The sequence below is a fragment of the Patagioenas fasciata genome, chromosome 3, assembly GCF_037038585.1.
Source record: "Patagioenas fasciata isolate bPatFas1 chromosome 3, bPatFas1.hap1, whole genome shotgun sequence".
Taxonomy (NCBI): domain Eukaryota; kingdom Metazoa; phylum Chordata; class Aves; order Columbiformes; family Columbidae; genus Patagioenas; species Patagioenas fasciata.
The window spans coordinates 39,931,030-39,947,736 of NC_092522.1; the positions used below are offsets into that span (position 1 = coordinate 39,931,030).

General features: G+C 36.9%; 1 protein-coding gene across 8 annotated transcripts in view; it reads right to left on the minus strand.

Annotated features, from left to right (window-relative positions):
* The window catches only part of BIRC6 (baculoviral IAP repeat containing 6), a 181,105-nt gene that overhangs the window by 76,327 nt on the left and 88,071 nt on the right, over window positions 1-16,707 (minus strand). For 7 of the 8 annotated variants that reach the window (XM_071806174.1, XM_065835494.2, XM_071806171.1 and 4 more), the window contains exons 46-55: window positions 14,566-15,128; window positions 11,866-12,041; window positions 11,221-11,317; window positions 10,845-11,039; window positions 9,174-9,374; window positions 8,274-8,553; window positions 5,929-6,185; window positions 4,638-4,746; window positions 3,943-4,164; window positions 212-992 (exon numbers count right to left, since the gene is read on the minus strand). In XM_071806174.1, coding sequence (XP_071662275.1) covers window positions 212-992; window positions 3,943-4,164; window positions 4,638-4,746; window positions 5,929-6,185; window positions 8,274-8,553; window positions 9,174-9,374; window positions 10,845-11,039; window positions 11,221-11,317; window positions 11,866-12,041; window positions 14,566-15,128 — 2,881 coding nt within the window. The remainder of the gene's footprint in view (window positions 1-211; window positions 993-3,942; window positions 4,165-4,637; window positions 4,747-5,928; window positions 6,186-8,273; window positions 8,554-9,173; window positions 9,375-10,844; window positions 11,040-11,220; window positions 11,318-11,865; window positions 12,042-14,565; window positions 15,129-16,707) is intronic. The other variant, XM_071806172.1, reaches the window with a different exon arrangement.

The following is a 16,707-nucleotide window of genomic DNA, read 5'->3' on the forward strand; positions in this document are numbered from 1 at the left end:
TTAATTATACTTTAATTCAACTAGGTCTACAACATTAACAAGTGTAAGGAAAATAGCTGAATTTTTACTAGAATGCCAAATGCAAAGCCATATTCTGCAATAGTCTGTACTCCCCTGGTCATAGACTGCACTAAGCATATGCTTGCACAAACAAACTAACCAGGAAATCTTAAGTTACCAATACAAAGTATAGCTTTTTTTTTGCTCTCACCTGTGCCATAAGCCTCTGGTTATTAGGATGGCAAGAAATGCACTGTAAGAAGAAAGCAACTGTTGCATTTTCAATTGCTGTCCGCTGCTGTGTGGTCAACCCTGTTGTTACAGTTGAAGAAAGCAAGCTAGATCTTGCACTGGTCTGTTGTGCCGTCACGTTGTGTCCTCCAGAAGTAGCACCAGAATGGCACAACAGAAATAAAAGTGCTGTCCACAACGGATTCACTTCAGAGCCACCCAACCAATCCTTCATCATGTGGCTATTGCCAACCTCTGTCAAAAACCTGAGAACAGGAGCAACCAGGTCTGCCGTGATGGGCATTTTATTAAAGTGCTGTGGAACATGATGCCTCCTGAGTCTGTCCTGGGTGATATCCGTTGATTGTGCAGTGCAGTCCGAGCTAGAAGTATGGTTAAAGCAAAAACTAGCAAGACTTCTTACAAGCAATGAAGGCAAACCTGAGTCCAATAATTGCTTGATAGCTTCAGGAGACTGAGATGAGGCAGCAAGAGTAGCCAGGTGAGATTCTGTTAGTGCAAGGGGAGCTTGTGCGTTTTTAGAGTCATCTGTTAAAGATGAACTAAGGTCCTGCTTTTTGCTGTCATCAGTCATGGACAGTCTGTGTTGACACTGCATTGGAGGAGGAGTGATACCCATCCATCCCATGAGCAAGGAAAAATAATTTGGGTGGATGTGGCACATTGAGCAAAGCAAACTATCAACAGCTTTCTTCAAAACCATGTTGCAGGGAAGAGACATGGACCAGATAAACAGTGACCTGTAGAAGACAGAAAATCACATCAATGCATAGTTTGCCACTCATATTCCCTTTTCTTTGTTGGTTCATAAAACATCTTTCTACATTTATGATTAAGTGTTGTAGAAGCTGCTGTAAAACAGATTGACCTGAGCTTGAAGGCCTCATTTGGATCACATTATCTGCAGGATGTTCGTTATCCAAAAGGCACCCTCAACTCTACGTTTAAATTTCTTTCATCATACTGAATTTAAAATAGAAATAAACTGCCTTTTCTGGCATGCTGCACATTAAAGACAGGATTTCAGTCTTTTGACAATTGTCACGTAATTTATGCCTTTTTGAGCCAACCGCAACCTCTTTGTGCTTTCAACCCTCCAAGCTGCAGCTACTATGTAGTAGGATCACACACACACTCATTTCCACAAAGCTCTCTTAACTCTTTGTAAGAACTGAAAATATTTTAACATGTTTCCAAAATTTTTAAAAGTTTGTTTTATTAGAGTTCTACCTGAAGATGGTGCAAAGAAATGAAGGCAGCAACGATCTTGGTTGCTGATTGTTACCTTCCCTTTACTCAACTTGAATTTAGGACACAATTTAACAATATAATTATTCCTCAGAGATACTAAAATCCCACCTACCTTTGCACTCACTTCTATCCAAATACTACCTGTTTGAACGCTAATCCAAGAGAAATGAATGCAACAGCTAATTTAGCTCCTATTATTAGGCTTAAATTTCAGAAATGCTATTTGTAAAACAGGGGAAGCATCATTTCTTCATATAGATTTGTTCAGAGTAGGAAAAGTATTTACCACTCCCCATCAAACAAAAAACCCCCAAACAAACCACAAAAAACAAACACAGTTTTCTGAACTGAATTCACAGTACCATGACACCATACCTAAGTCACATTATCTTAACCTTTACATGCAGAGATGAACACACACTTCATGCCACTTCACATTAGGTTTTTAAATAAGTTTGGATGTCTCATCATATATCATGTTTCCATTTGAAGACAAGGATTGTTTTTCCCTCTTCTGGATGGAAGCATTATTCTGTGCTTAGTCTAAGGGATTCTAAGAGTCTAGAATAGAACATGGGTCTAACCAAAAGTTAGCTTTATCATCAGGCTAGTGAACAGCTAATGAAAAACCCTCTTAAGATAAAACATTAAAATACCATCTCAGTGATCAAATGACCCACAACTTTGGCAAGATATTCACAATTAAGTCCACATATAATAAAGGTAAACTTAAACTCTTCTCCAACTGCATGTAGGATTCTGTTCCAACTAGATATTAAAAAATAGCTAAGGAACAAATTAGTATCCATTGGCCAAAGCAGAAATCTTGAAATGGAAAATGAGGATGATGGGAAAATACATCCAAGAGAAAAATGAAATATCACATGAAGAAGAAATTAGGAGTTATAGACAGATCCATGAAGATATTTCAAAAATTAAAATATCGAAGAGGATGAAGAGTACATGAGTAGTTATTTCTATTTGAAGAATTATTTAGTCTTATAAGTCTGACAACAATCCTTCTATATTTATTAAAAATGCATATTATAATTTGCTCCAGATGCTGGCTGATATGAATTATAGTTTTATTTGGCAGGACACAGAGGAACAGGGCTATATTACAATATGCATACTCAAACTAGATACCATAGTTTTATTAGTGTTCCTTCATTTTGTCCTGTGATGAAAATAACAAACTGTCCTCCAAAAGACAGGAATTCAGTTGTGAAATCCACTTTTATATTAGTATAAATCTAAATGGGCTATCCATTTTAGGAAATCTGTTTTTATTAGAGTTCTTCCCTTTCAAATGTTAAAATTCTTAAAATCCACAGTGAAAATGTATTTCTGCTAAAAGGTATTCCTGAAAAGACTAATTGACCTGCAATTTAAAATCCTTGAATTGATTCCCAAAATGAAGCAGCTCACTTTGAGTAAACAACTATTTATATGGCAGTATTATTGAAGTGTCTTTGGAAAAGGCCTGGCTTGTAGTCATGTATTTAAAGACCATCGTGCTGCACATACAGAAACGGTCCACATGCTTTTACCAATAACTTGTACATTTCCCAGTGTTGGAATGTTTGACTGCCCCTAAAGCAGAGACTGAGGCAGCAGAAAAATGTGAACGTTTCCTAAGGGCAACACAAAATTTTGTGCTACTAAAGTTCCATTCATTAACTGGAATTTTATTCAATGGTACAAGTCAAAGATGTTATACTAGATACAGAAACAGCTATATTTCTATAAAACAGATGAAACAAATCTGTGTGGCTCTCTGTTTTGTTTAAACAGAAGACATGGTTAAGCAACATAAATCAAGAATGCTAGTTCATATATTTTCAAACACTAAAAGTATACATTTGGTATTTAGGGTGAACTTTTTTTAGCATCAAACAACATCCAAGTGAATCCATGGTTCAAGATTCACTCAAGGTTTTTTGCTCTGTTTCTTTCAAATCAGACTATGGCTGAAGCAAAAGTGGCAACTCCAAAAACCCAATCCCCTCCTCCTCTAGCTCTTAGCTATCACTTTTAGATACTGGATACCATGAGTATTAAAATAATGCTTCTATAATAGGATACTAATGAAGATCATGATTTGTAGGTACTGTGAAAATTACTGCAAACCCTCAATTTCAACAAGAACAGCCCAGAGCTATCCATTAAGAGACAAACAAAACCAGGCAAGTATACACACAGACTTGCTGTTTTGTTTTGGATTTTTGTTTTTAAACACAATTACACCTGGAATATGTCAAGTAGAGTTTTGTGTTTAGAACTATAAAATTACCTGCTTAGATATCTTTAAATAGTCACTCTACCAATTAGCTATTTGCACTACTATTTCATAATGAGCGCAGTTCAAGTCGTATCATTTCAGCGAACAAAATAATTCAGTTATAGAAAGTACACAGTGAAAAACTTTGCTTTACTTACTCAAAGAGCTCTCTGTCCAGCAATGCTGGTAAATCATATTCGACAAGCAATTCATAACTGTGCCACAAAATTGCTGCTACGCAATGCAAATGCGAAGGAGATGGCATCAAAAGACCATACTCTCGCGTTGAGCTATTGGGACCAACGTAGCTGACCCGGCCACTTTTTTTCATAGCTGCAACTCTCGCAGAATCGCTGACCCATTTCAGCAATGCTTGAATTCTGGAAGGCAATATGATGTAGTACATTATGAAGGGTCAAAGAAACACTCAAAAACAAATTAGCTTGCTGCTTCTTAGTAATCTCATTCACACATTTATCTCTTTCTTTGAAGCAAAGCTCAAGAGTGAACTCAAACTTCTCAAGACTTAGATCACTAACGGGGGAAAGACTAAAAACACTTGTCGCCTCAGACAGCCAAATGTAAGTGATCTTTCTACAGAGAAAGAAAATACAGCAGGTATCTGAGTTCTGAGTATTTGAGAGAAAAGTCAGTTGAACACTAAAAGTTTTATCACGTTTATAAGAGCAAAAAAGGAGGGATAGCATTCTCTGCAAAGGATACAGAGAGCTAGGAGGGAAAGCTATCTCATAACAATCATATTTTTAAAGGCTGTTTTTGTGCAGTAACACCAATCCACTATTTAGCAGGTTTTTTTATATACACTTCCACATAAGAATCTAAATGATATTACCTGTCTTTTGTTCCCGGGTCTTGAGTTGTTCCAAGCTGATAAAGAATGTCTATTGTAGAGTCAGAAGAGAGACCATTTAATCTTCCAAACAGTAAAGGGCTATTCAGATCTTGCCACGTTCAAAAAAAAAATAAAATAAACAAAACACAAAAGGGGAGGGGAAATAATAGAAGTACTTACATATGCATTTTTAAAAGTACTAATGAAATTGTTACAGAATTGCAATATTAGCATCTAATTGTGTTTTGCCATTAACATAAGGATGCAATTCTTATACACGTCATTATCTCAAAATTGTGCCTTTTGTATGTTCACTACCATGTGCAGCCTTGCTATAAAAGGGAAAATCATTGCAACATTAATGAGATACAGGACTTCAATGTTTAACTAGTAGAATTTTCCTCAACATATTGCAAGGGGACGTGACTAATTCCAACAGAGCTGTCAAACCTCATGCTTTCAACAGAAGCAACCATTCAGTTCAAAATGGAAGCTTATAACTCCAATTTCCATCAATGGGACTAAGACCAAGAATTTCCTCAGATTATTTCCCATTCACCTTCTCCTCATTGTGTTAATGTCCTACCCTGTAAGAAACTACTCTCTAATCTAATAACATTTAAGCAAAACACAGTAGGCTACACTGGAACATTAAAGCGTGGAAAATATGTCATGGATGCCATTCTGGAAAGAGTGTTTTCTGTTAGTATCAGCAACTTCAAAACAGGAAAAAGGTGAATTAGGTTTTCTGTCACTTAAAAGACACAAAACAGCAAAGTGGTAGGGAATCATAAATACAAAAACCCCAGTGCATTAACAGAAGAGTTACTGCAAAATTTCATTGTAGGACACAGATTCGTTCTTCAAGTGTCTCGACTATGTACCTCCACCTGTAAGTATTTTCAACACTTAATACTATTCAGAAGTTATGATGTCCTACAGAATACTACTGCTTAAATATTACTGGATTTGTTTTCCTTAATGGTACTCATGGATGCTCTTTATTTCGAAACATCTAGATTCAGTATCTATAGTAAGACAAACTTCTTCAGAGCATTCACCTAATTATCTCTTCTATACAAAAATCAAAACAACCCTGATCACACTGCTTTCCTGCTGTAGAACTACCCACATACAAAGACTGCGATACTTAGAATCATAATAAAGCAAAACTGCAAGTTCTGGCAATTCAAATTCAGAATCACAAAGTAACATGTAAATATACTATATTTGTACATTTATATAAGCAATGTTTTTAAGCAACAAGTAAAAAGAAAAACATCACACTCACCTGCAGGATCACTCCCTGATGCTGAACAGTTTCTTAGAAGAATGTCAATCAATTTTAGACCTATTCTGGTGGACTGAAGACCAATTTTTACAAGCACAGCCTCAATGTTTGGAGAATGCATACCACAGTAAGGTGACATTAGTAAAGCAGCACATGTCTGCAACAGATTAGCAGTGGGTGCTGCAGCACTAGCCATCATGCCTTCTAAATCACTTATGTGAGTGAGGCAGTGGTGCAATAATCTTAACCATCCAATACTGAAAAAGAAAACATGAAAATGAGTTAATGTATAATTTTCCCATTTTACATTTGTAACATAACTACCCATATTAAATTCTAGGGCAAGTACTGCAGAAAACAGCTGTGACATGGTCAGACACCATCTGAGAAAAGCAGATTAAACTGAGTGAATTTAAGACCACAACGTCATATACATTAGTAATGTTGTTGTAACCACTGGTTTAAGATTATAAGAAAGCCAGGGTCTGTGGAAAGGAAGAGTTAAGTGCCTACAAGTTTTATTACTAAAGTATCTCAGGATTTCTTTATTCACATACCTATTTTTTCCATTGGGGCAATCTATTAGGGGGAAGGTGGTGTGGAAGGTATTTATACAGAGGGAAGGTAGAGGATACGCTCCTTTTCTTGTGTTTTTTTTTTTTCCCCCCATTAAAAGGAGTTGGCCATAACATAAATGTGGAACATGAAACAGCACACTGCCTAACTTAGACACCATTGGATTTATTAATATTTAAGATTCTGCAATAGTGGTTTGCGTTGAGATTATATGCCTGCACAGTTTCCCTCACATCACAAAGATTTTGGGTCACACCCTTTTACCCTAAATTACAGTGAACCTTTATGAACCTGATTTAAAAAGCACACAGAAAAAGTGTGCATTTATTTAAAGAAACTAAACATGTGTTAGCCACTGCATTTCCCAGACATCTCTCTTACTTCTTTGACAAGATCCTTCCATATTCCTTTTAATAATAGATCTTGAAAAGTAAACCTATTATAATTCAATCAATCTGGAAATATATTAGCTAGACTTTATAAAAAGTATACTACAATGCTGTTTAAACAAGCACTGTGAACAAGACGGCAATCTAAGTTGCATGTGAAATAAATAGTACCATTTCACTGAAAAGTTCTAAACAGGTTAACTTATTTTCACAGCTAACCTTATCTCCCAGAGTTCAAAAAAAAAAAAAAAGGTAAACTTGCATATAGATCTTAAATGAAGTTAACACTCTTATTTTAGGAATAATTTACTCCTAAATATTTGTCATTTTAGAAAAGAGCAAGTATTCTGTTATGCCTAAACAAAAATTATGTCCAAGTTTGTTGAATATATATTATATTACTATAATTACTTTATTGAGATACTTATAAAACTAAGCTGAAAGCCACAATAAAACATTCCAAGACATGATGTACACTCACCTTCTTTCTTCAGATACTGATTATTTTTGTGTGACTTTAAGATAACCTTCTCTAAAGTACAAATATAGCAGCAGTATAATTTGGTTATGCAGATTTGCTTCACTGCTATTCAAGATCAAAGACCAATTTCAGTTATGCAGCTTTTATCAAATATACACTGGACAGTATTCAAGTTCTCTAAATTACTCTCTCAAAATTTTTCCCAGCAAATGAAGAAAGACTTAAAAATTTCCCATGTTCTCTTTTCAAATTTATAAACATTACAGGTCAAAGATGAACTATTCCAAAGTAATCAATTTTTACAATTAAGTAAGTGAAAATTCAGCATAAGGAAATCTCAGAAATTCACCTATTCAATTAAAAGTTGGTGAACTTTAACACTTATTGTTTAAAAATGCTCAAGGGTTTATTTATTCCTATTTTAAAAATCAGTAAACTCAAGATGCCACCTAACCAAATAAAAGCTTTTGAAAAGAAATCTTGCTGATCCGCCAGAATCAAAACATTCAGTTCCCATTTTGCAAACATTCACAAACAGCACTATTAGATATGACTTCTACAAAACATCCCATTGTCCTATTTCTATTCCTGCTCCAACACTTACATAATCCTGTTGACTTCAGTAGGGATAAGAAATACGTTGCTACTTCAGTTTTTTTGAAAAATGCCTACCCATTAAAAACACAGAATGCAATTCTGAATGCTCTCCTACCCTTTGTATTCTTTCACAAGTTTTCCACGATATTCGAAACAGATTCTATAAATCAGCTAGAAAAGCAGGTACTCATGAATACAGTTTGCTACTGAAAGATCTGACTCAGAGCAGAAAATGTCATTAAAGAAGACAAAAGCATGAACCAGCACAAACATGCCTCTGTCCATTGACAGCAGCAGCTTACCTTGTTTTAGAGACCTGATCCTCAGAGGGAAGGAATGGATTATTGACAGTTGCAGAGGAGGTGTTTCCGAAGGCGGTGAGGCCTAACAGTTTGATCTGAGAGAGGCCCAGGGTACTGGCATCTCGGGGACGATGGAGACGGAGGCAGACAGCTGAGGCAACTTCAGCTTTTACCAGCTGGATTTTTATATACGTGAGACCACTTGTGATAACAGGAGTTGACAAAGGTAACATATTGACACCATCTGCGCTTATTTCAACAGATACTGATGAAGGGCAAGCTACAGGGTAAGATAAGAAGGTTTAATACCGTTTAAAAATTTGTAATGGTTTGAATTTTAAGTGTTAAACATGTATCCCTGTTAAAGATACAGAACAAGATGACTGAAATGATCTTAGGCAAACACTACTATGGAACTGCAGCTGCAGTATTTGACCTGTGTGACAGTATATGTTGAGAAGCATAAGCATTTTGCTACACTGTGTATCCATTTTATTTCAAAGACTTCAGATGAAGACAAGTCCTATCAGTGTAAATGTCACATTTCCCTGTCAGGACTACGACAATAAGGGCTGAAAATCTCAGGCTTTTTACCACACAAAACCGTTTTGCCTGAAGACTCCTGATCAACATCACATTCTCAGTTTTGACGAGTTTGAGAAGTATTTCTGGCACATTAAGAGTTAATGTCACAAAACAGGTACTGAGCTAGAAGAAATCAAGCAGAGGCAGGGCCTTCCATTCTCAAGGAAAGCAGAATTAGCAAGCTTTTCAACTTACTTTACAGGCATTCTTCACACAGCCTGTCAGCTTTATTTCCTCTAATTATACTCCTCGTATCATTTCTAAATAATACCCTTCAAATCTTCAAACCAGCATCAATATCAGTGGTCTACTTACTTGCCAGAGAGGCCAAGTGAGGCTGGATGTGGATCTCCTTGAGCAGCACAGCTGCAGGAAGGTGAATCGTGAGGTCACACCAAGCTTCCTCGGGTAAGAATATGTACGACCAGGCAGCAGAGCGAGCTCTTCTGTGGGGAGGAGTTGCCTGCAACAGCACCTCAGCCGGCTGGGCCGTGGGACTGCTGGAGGTGATGGAACCTTCAAAAACAGCACCGTTAACATAAACTTTTTGTAATAAAACCCACGTTAATTTACAGCCTGAAGTGTGGAAAACAATTCCCCCTGCCCTTTCTCACCTGTTTAATGATAACATCCCATGAGTAATAATGACAACTGCTGAGATATTTTTCTTTTACTCAGACTGTTTTACAATAGGCAGCTGACATACCAACATGCATATGCACATGCCTGAAAATCTGCTAGAGGACACTTGCTATCAAAATCCTAAATTTTCTATCAAGCGTTTATTACAAAAACAAACCAATCAAAAAGGTGCAGGTTGAACAGTATGCCTAGAACTTGAACTCAGTTAATTCACAGTTAACATAATGAAGGCTTTAAATGTTTAAATATCACAATGATAACATAAATGACTTCATAACTCAAGTCTGCAAACCTTTTTATCTAAAAAGGTTTGTTGCACATGAAAACCTTTTTCTAAAAAGGACTCCAGAGTCAAAAAACCCTGACCACAGTAGCTGCTAATATTTCTGATCTTACCATGAGTTAAGAATGAGTAGAAAGATCTAAGCTATGTCTTCTTTAGCAAGTAGCACGGCACAACAGGACCAGATGTGTGTTGTTCAAACTACTGTACTTGTGGTGTTTTACTTTAAAGTAGTTTGAGCCTGGCCCCATGACTGAATGCCTAGCAGCAGCTGGAGGTGAATTCCTGTGAACATTTTTGACACTCATAAATGTGAATGACAAGAATGAATGGATTTCTTTCTTGCCCAATAATTTTTCAAGAAATTTTAAAAACAATTCTTTCTTTCTCCGCTCTTGATAGTGAGACACTGTATGAACACATTCACAGGCTATGCTAGTTTAGTGGGAAACAACAGAAAACATTAAGATGCTAATAGCGAAAAGGAGCCTGTGCAAGATATTAGAGAACATTTACATCTTAAAACACATGCATTTCAGTTAACTAGCAGCCATGGTATTGATACCAAAACAACATTGCAATTCTAGCAGATGTGAGAGCAGAAGTAGCAATATGAGCCCTTCTCCAGATTCTGCTGCTCTGTTTGACCTGGCTCAGGCTCATTCTCTATCATCCAGCTTTGCTGTGCTTCTGTTACAGCTCCACCAAATCTGATGTGCTTTAAGTGAAGTGAGGAAGTCTCAATGTGCCTATGGCAGATGGTGGGCTGGAACGGGGTATCCCCTGACCAAGGGGAGGAAGAAGGGGCCCACCCTGATGCATGAGAACATCAAATACAGATCACTCCCTTTCCTTCTTTCCTGTACCCACATCAGGTTTTATTACCTGTGGAGGAGGACCTAAACTCCTCCCCCAACATCTTCTTGAAGCACCAGCAACCCCTGTTTAGAAGATTTAATAGTATTGCAACATTTGATGCTATCACAGTATTTTTTTTAAGAACTTGATACAGATTCAAATGACCAGTAGATATTAATATAAGAGAAAGAAGTATTACTTACCCAAAGGTGCAAAATTGTGAATTCCTTCTGCATTATCAGGCTCAGAAGCTAGCACTCTAGCTTTTAAACTGCTGTCTGTTGCTTTGGTGGGACCAGAATCAAGAAATTTCATAATAGTTGAAACCATGCTTCTTGCTGTGTTAACAATAGCTCTTGTGCTCGTTACCATGTTGTTACAAATAAGCTGAACGCCACCTGTGTATAATATGGGCCGGGGGAAAAAACACCACTGTTAGAAGCATGTCATAGGTTCTAAGCAGCAAAGGCCTATTCAGCAAATTCGCTCCTCCAGACACATATCTGTATTCCTTCTTTAAGTGTAAAAAAAAATATCTATAATAAACCTTTCACATGATGCAGCTAGAGAAAGTCTTACCCATATCATGGAAAGCCTTCAGTGCCTCACTTGTATCCAACACTCGTAAAATGAACCAAAGCAGTGGCTCAGATAACTGACAAGTGGCAAGAGAACCCTAGAAGACAAAGTTAAGAAAAACAGTTTCACGTAAAATTAACATGACAGAAATAGGCATTGGTCTCCTAGCAGGCAAAAATCACAAAGGAAAAATGCCACCGTAGTTGACCTCTCTACCACAAAAGAGCAATATCATGCTCCATATGGTTCACTCCTATGTAGGAAAAGTCTTTGTGGTAAGGAAAAGATCTAACTATCAGGGGTAAGTAGCTGCAGGGAAATTTGAATATTGAGCATTTATAACACCCACTAGTATGAACACAATTAATGTGATTCGCCCCTCAACATAATAAAACATTAAATCCATCTTCAAACCTTTAGCCAGGAACATTTACAGGAATGTCGAAACACCCTTGCAGAAACTCTCTCTCTCCCTCCACCGTGGACAACAGAGGGAGGCTTCCTAACTTCAGAACCAAACTGAGGTTGGGAAAATGCTAACATTTCTTTCATGCAGCACTAGTTCAGTTTTCTGAGGGTATTATAGGTTACAGCATCAACTAACATATATTTCCCTTGCAGCACAGGAGACCTAAGGGAACTTACCTGTCTTCCCATGTACCCACAGGCCATGTAAGTAAGAATTGGCTGAAGCATCACTTGCACTGTTGTTGCTTTTTTACTAAGTGTTGTCAGGATAGTGAACAACCCATCTCCAACTGATATCGCATCTAAGCCACCATGAAAGTTTTCATGTTTAGTGAGATGTAAGCCACTTGCACCTTAGTGAAAAAAGAAATAGTCCAAAGGTCAGAAGCTGAGACCTAACAAACCATTACAGCACATAAGAGAACTCATGGATATTTAGATTTCTTTTCGGTTAAATGTTCACATGGATTTTACAAACTACAAATGGGCCATTTTTCAGGATCATATTAAATTACTGTCATTGGTCCAAGGTACATGTTACCTTATTTACAGTAGTAAATAGGTAGACCTGACGCAGGAAGTCAGGGAATTTAAGTTCAATTTTAGATAAGAGCACACAAATTACTGTAATTAGTGAAGGAAACAGAATAAGAACAACAAGGATTGGAATCACTCCTAGCTAGAAGCAACCAAAAAGTATTTAACTTTTTTTTTTTCCCCAGATAATAATAGAAGTTACAGCTCAGGATTTATTCATGAGAATTTACTGAGTAACCATTTTCAGCAATATTGATTACACATTGCTGAAACTGAGGATGAAAAGCGAAAGTGTAGTCTTCCCAAGGAAGAGATTATCTTCATAAATACAACTGTCTTAAAAAATATATTACATCTATTTGGAAAAGCTTCTAAAAGTGGTTTTAGATTTGAGTGCGGGGTATAGATGGAATAATCCCATTCCATTAGAGAAACTGGAGTTATACTAAGAAATAATAATAATAAAAAATAAGACATTCAAGTGATCTTTGGAATACACCTTGGAGAAACATTCCAGCAAGAGAACTGACAGCTGTAGGACTTAAAACACCCTCAAGCTATCAAGAAAGAAAATATTGATAAGCACTGGATGCATGGAGAGAAATAAAAATCTTAAGACTCAGTCTCTGCATGGTCTAGAAGAGTTGAATGGAATGAATAATGGAGCCAAAGCCAACTAAGTTTGGTTTGCTGTGAAGACTGAGACAAGGAGAAGGTAAGATAGAAAGGGAATACTGTTACTTTTGTCATTTTCATAGTCCATCAACGACAAAGGATAAAAACCTAACAAAATAAATAGACAAACTGGTCATAAAAGAAAACCCAACATATGTTTCAACTTTATGTGACAAGTGAATTACTCAAGGCCATCTTGGTTCCTGAGCAGCTGGCTTGCCAGGTGCAGTAAATTAACACTATTAGCATAAAATTTGACAGCAGAGCCACTACCTATCAGCACACATCTGCAGTCACCTTCTTGTTTATCTTCCCTGGGTAGCCAGCATGCTGCACTAGCTGTTACGTGTTTACTACTATCCGACTATGTGCTGATAACTGATTTTTGGATCATATATAACCATGGCTGCAGTCTTGGAGAAATGTTTGTTCATAGATGTTGTCTGCAGAGAGCTTAATACAGTTCTTCATGAAGGAACTAAAACCACAAATAACTGCATTACATCTTCCCAAAATAAACATACAAATTAGTTTCAATAACCTATATTAAAAGATCTTGGTAGGAACAATCCGCTGAAGGCATCAGCTGGCCCAGTATCCTGAATTCAATGAAAACCACTTTGAAACAATACTATCTTTCCAAATTGCCTTTTTTAAAATGCAAAACAATTGCTGGACAGAAATCAGTGGTTTAGAAAGACATTAAAGTCGAGGAGAAGGATTTTTCAATTTCACCCCAAAGAAATGCATACTGAGCACAAACTATCACTACAAGAACAAACTAATTTCAGTGTTCATAGCGTATTTGCAATATGATACCAACTACCCAGAGTAAACGAGAAGACATTCTGGGATTAATTTCGGGAAGGTTCCAACAACTCAATCCAGGCTTGTCAAATCCTGCCTGCTGTTTAATTTGACTACTGGAGGTTACTACTTTTTTCTCAATTGCTTCTATGCCAAAACGAACCACTGGTCTAACATTTACGTGCTCTCATATATACTGTTTTCTGATTGGTTAACAGTTTCACATCTGCTTAAAAGAGACTAGTACAGAAAAGGTCACAGGTACTTTCTTCCAAACATGGGAATCACTGTAAAAGAATGAAATTTTACAACTATTATGCCTGAAATGGATTGTAAGCTCTTTGTCTACCCTCCTGAGAAATGTTTTCCCAGTTTTGCACATACAGTAACATTCATGGTATTTCAGTCAGTGGTTTAGCTTGTGCAAATAAATTCTCTACTACCACCACAGCTCATGAGCAAGTCACAAAGAGAACCTCTCTGAGAAAATGCACCTTAGGTACATGTCTGACAAACAGCAACTTTGCAGTTCAAAGCTTCATCAGCTTCCTCACTTGTTCATACAGGAAGATCCCACCCACAAATATATGACCTGGAACCGATGTTAATGAGATTTTTGGTAAAACAAAGGAATAGTAAAGTTTCTGTATTCTGTGCAAGGGCCACAACTGTAATTTGTCTTTTCTCAGTAGTGAGTGAAAAAGAAGGAAAATAATGCAATACACAGAGAATGACTGAGGTACCGTATCTATACTAGAAACTGAAGACTGATCCTAATGCATGCACAGAGGCATGGCCACGGGCACAGACTGAAATACCACCCCAAAAGATCTTCTGTTTTATTTACGAAATACCTACCAATAATTGTTGCCATAGCACTGCTGTTACATTGGCCAAGTGCAGACAAAATCTGGCTCATAATTTGTTGGTTGGCCAACACCAAGTCTGCCACATAAGCAGTTGATCCTTGAGTATTAGGGTTGCTTCCATTGCCATCTTTGCCTCCTGAAACCTTTTCTTCATCAGACACACTGTCTGTAGTACTGCTGGCTACTGGAACACGAGCACTATATTCTCGGTTACTGGAAAGTGGCAGCTGAACTAAAATGTTGACCAGCTTTAACAAATCAAACATAAGTTGATCCCTTGTCATTTCTCCACAAACTGCTTTGGCATCACCTGGACGGATAATATTGGCAAAAAGTCCTCCAAAACAGGCTCGAGCACCCACAGAGCTGTCTGAGCCACTGCGAGACATCACTTTGTCCGAACATGTAATGTAATGATGCACAAGGAACGTTATAGACTCAATTACTGCAGAAATAGTGCTAACTGATACAACTTCGAAATTCTGTTCCAAGGTAAATTCCAAGAGTTTCACTTGTGCATCTAAGGGCCCCTGGCCCGTCTGGAAAGCACCCCTGAAAGAAAAAAAAAAATATTAAAAAGTTAAACAGGTTTGCTTGTTTGTTTTGTTGTTTTGTTTTTTTTTCCCCCCCCCATTGATTTTTGAGAATCAAAAAGCACACCAGACTTTCCATAAATAAAAATCCAGCCATTTTCAGAAATCCATGCTGAAGCACAATCTGGTGTTTGACATGGGACAAGCATTCATAACTCCCTAATATACTGGTCATTACAGAGCCTGTAGAACCTGCTCATCCTATCACTTTCTTAGTACCACTAAGGATTAAAGTTTTGTTTGAAAAAGTCTAGGATCCATAATTGTTTTTAATCATCCAGCTAATTTTGTAGGTATAGGTTTAGAATACAGTCCTGGTTTGTTGTGGGCGAAAGGTTTTGTATGTTTGCAGAAAAACTTCATGGGAAGAAGTCATCTAATACTTAATATCATTAAGATCATTTGTTTTCTAACAGGATATCATTAAAACACTTTTCTTCCCATAGTATGTTTTGGGTTTTGTTTGCCTTTTTTTTCCCCACCTAAAGTAGAAAGAAGAATGGTAAGGTTTTAGCTGTCTAAATAGTAACTATACATAAGACCACAAGAAGGTACTCAAACCATTACAGTTTGGCACTTGCAACCTTCAATTGCTTGAAGGATCTCTTTAAAGGACACGTTTTTCCAAGTGCTTTTACACGTGTACTGGTGTACTAAAAAAATGAACCTTTTGAATCAGTATATTTAAAATAAAAATGGTGCTAATTCTTGAAGTGTTAGTTACTGATTTTTGATATATTCATCTTTTGACATTGATTAACCTTACTATAACTTTTAATATTAAATGAAGAACAAAACAGTTTAGATAAAGAGGCCTGAATATAATATTTAGCATTTAATTAGTTAGAACAGTAAAATACTGCTTTTCCTCACAATCAGTCTTATGCTTATACCAGACCTGGTATACTTCAATAATTACCTTAGGTTTTAGAAATAACCATCTAAACCCTTTCCTGGTGCTTTGCTCCCATTGTATGACATTTCAGTCCCGCCTTCGGTTTGTGTCAAAAAAAAAAAAATTCAAACACATTTAAAAACCTATTCTTTCAGCGGTGTCCTCAGTTTATTTCAAACAAATAACGGCATGCAGACATGCATTCCAAGAGTCACTGTGAAATAATGATTTTATTGTATTATGGCATTTCTTGTATAAGCGATTGATCATCAAGGAAATGTGCTAAACACCACCCATCCAATTTAAGTTACTAAGGTAAAATCTCTTAAAGAAGGCCAAAACTGGTTTTTGTATGATAAAAGAATAGATAACACCAAAGTGCCACCTACTGGGAAGCCAGGAACTGAGGAAGCTCATCCCTAATTATATGAAGCCTTTGCCTGGGGATAAGCAGAGTATCAATACTAGAAATAAATGCTGATTCCCTGAAGATGTTTAAAAGACACTTAGATCAGGTTTTTAGGGACATGGTTTAGAGGTGGGCTTGACAGCATTAGGTTAATGGCTAGACTTGATGATCTTAAAGGTCTTTTCCAACCAAAATGATTCTGTGATACTGTGTACTTCAGACCAAAAAACGCCA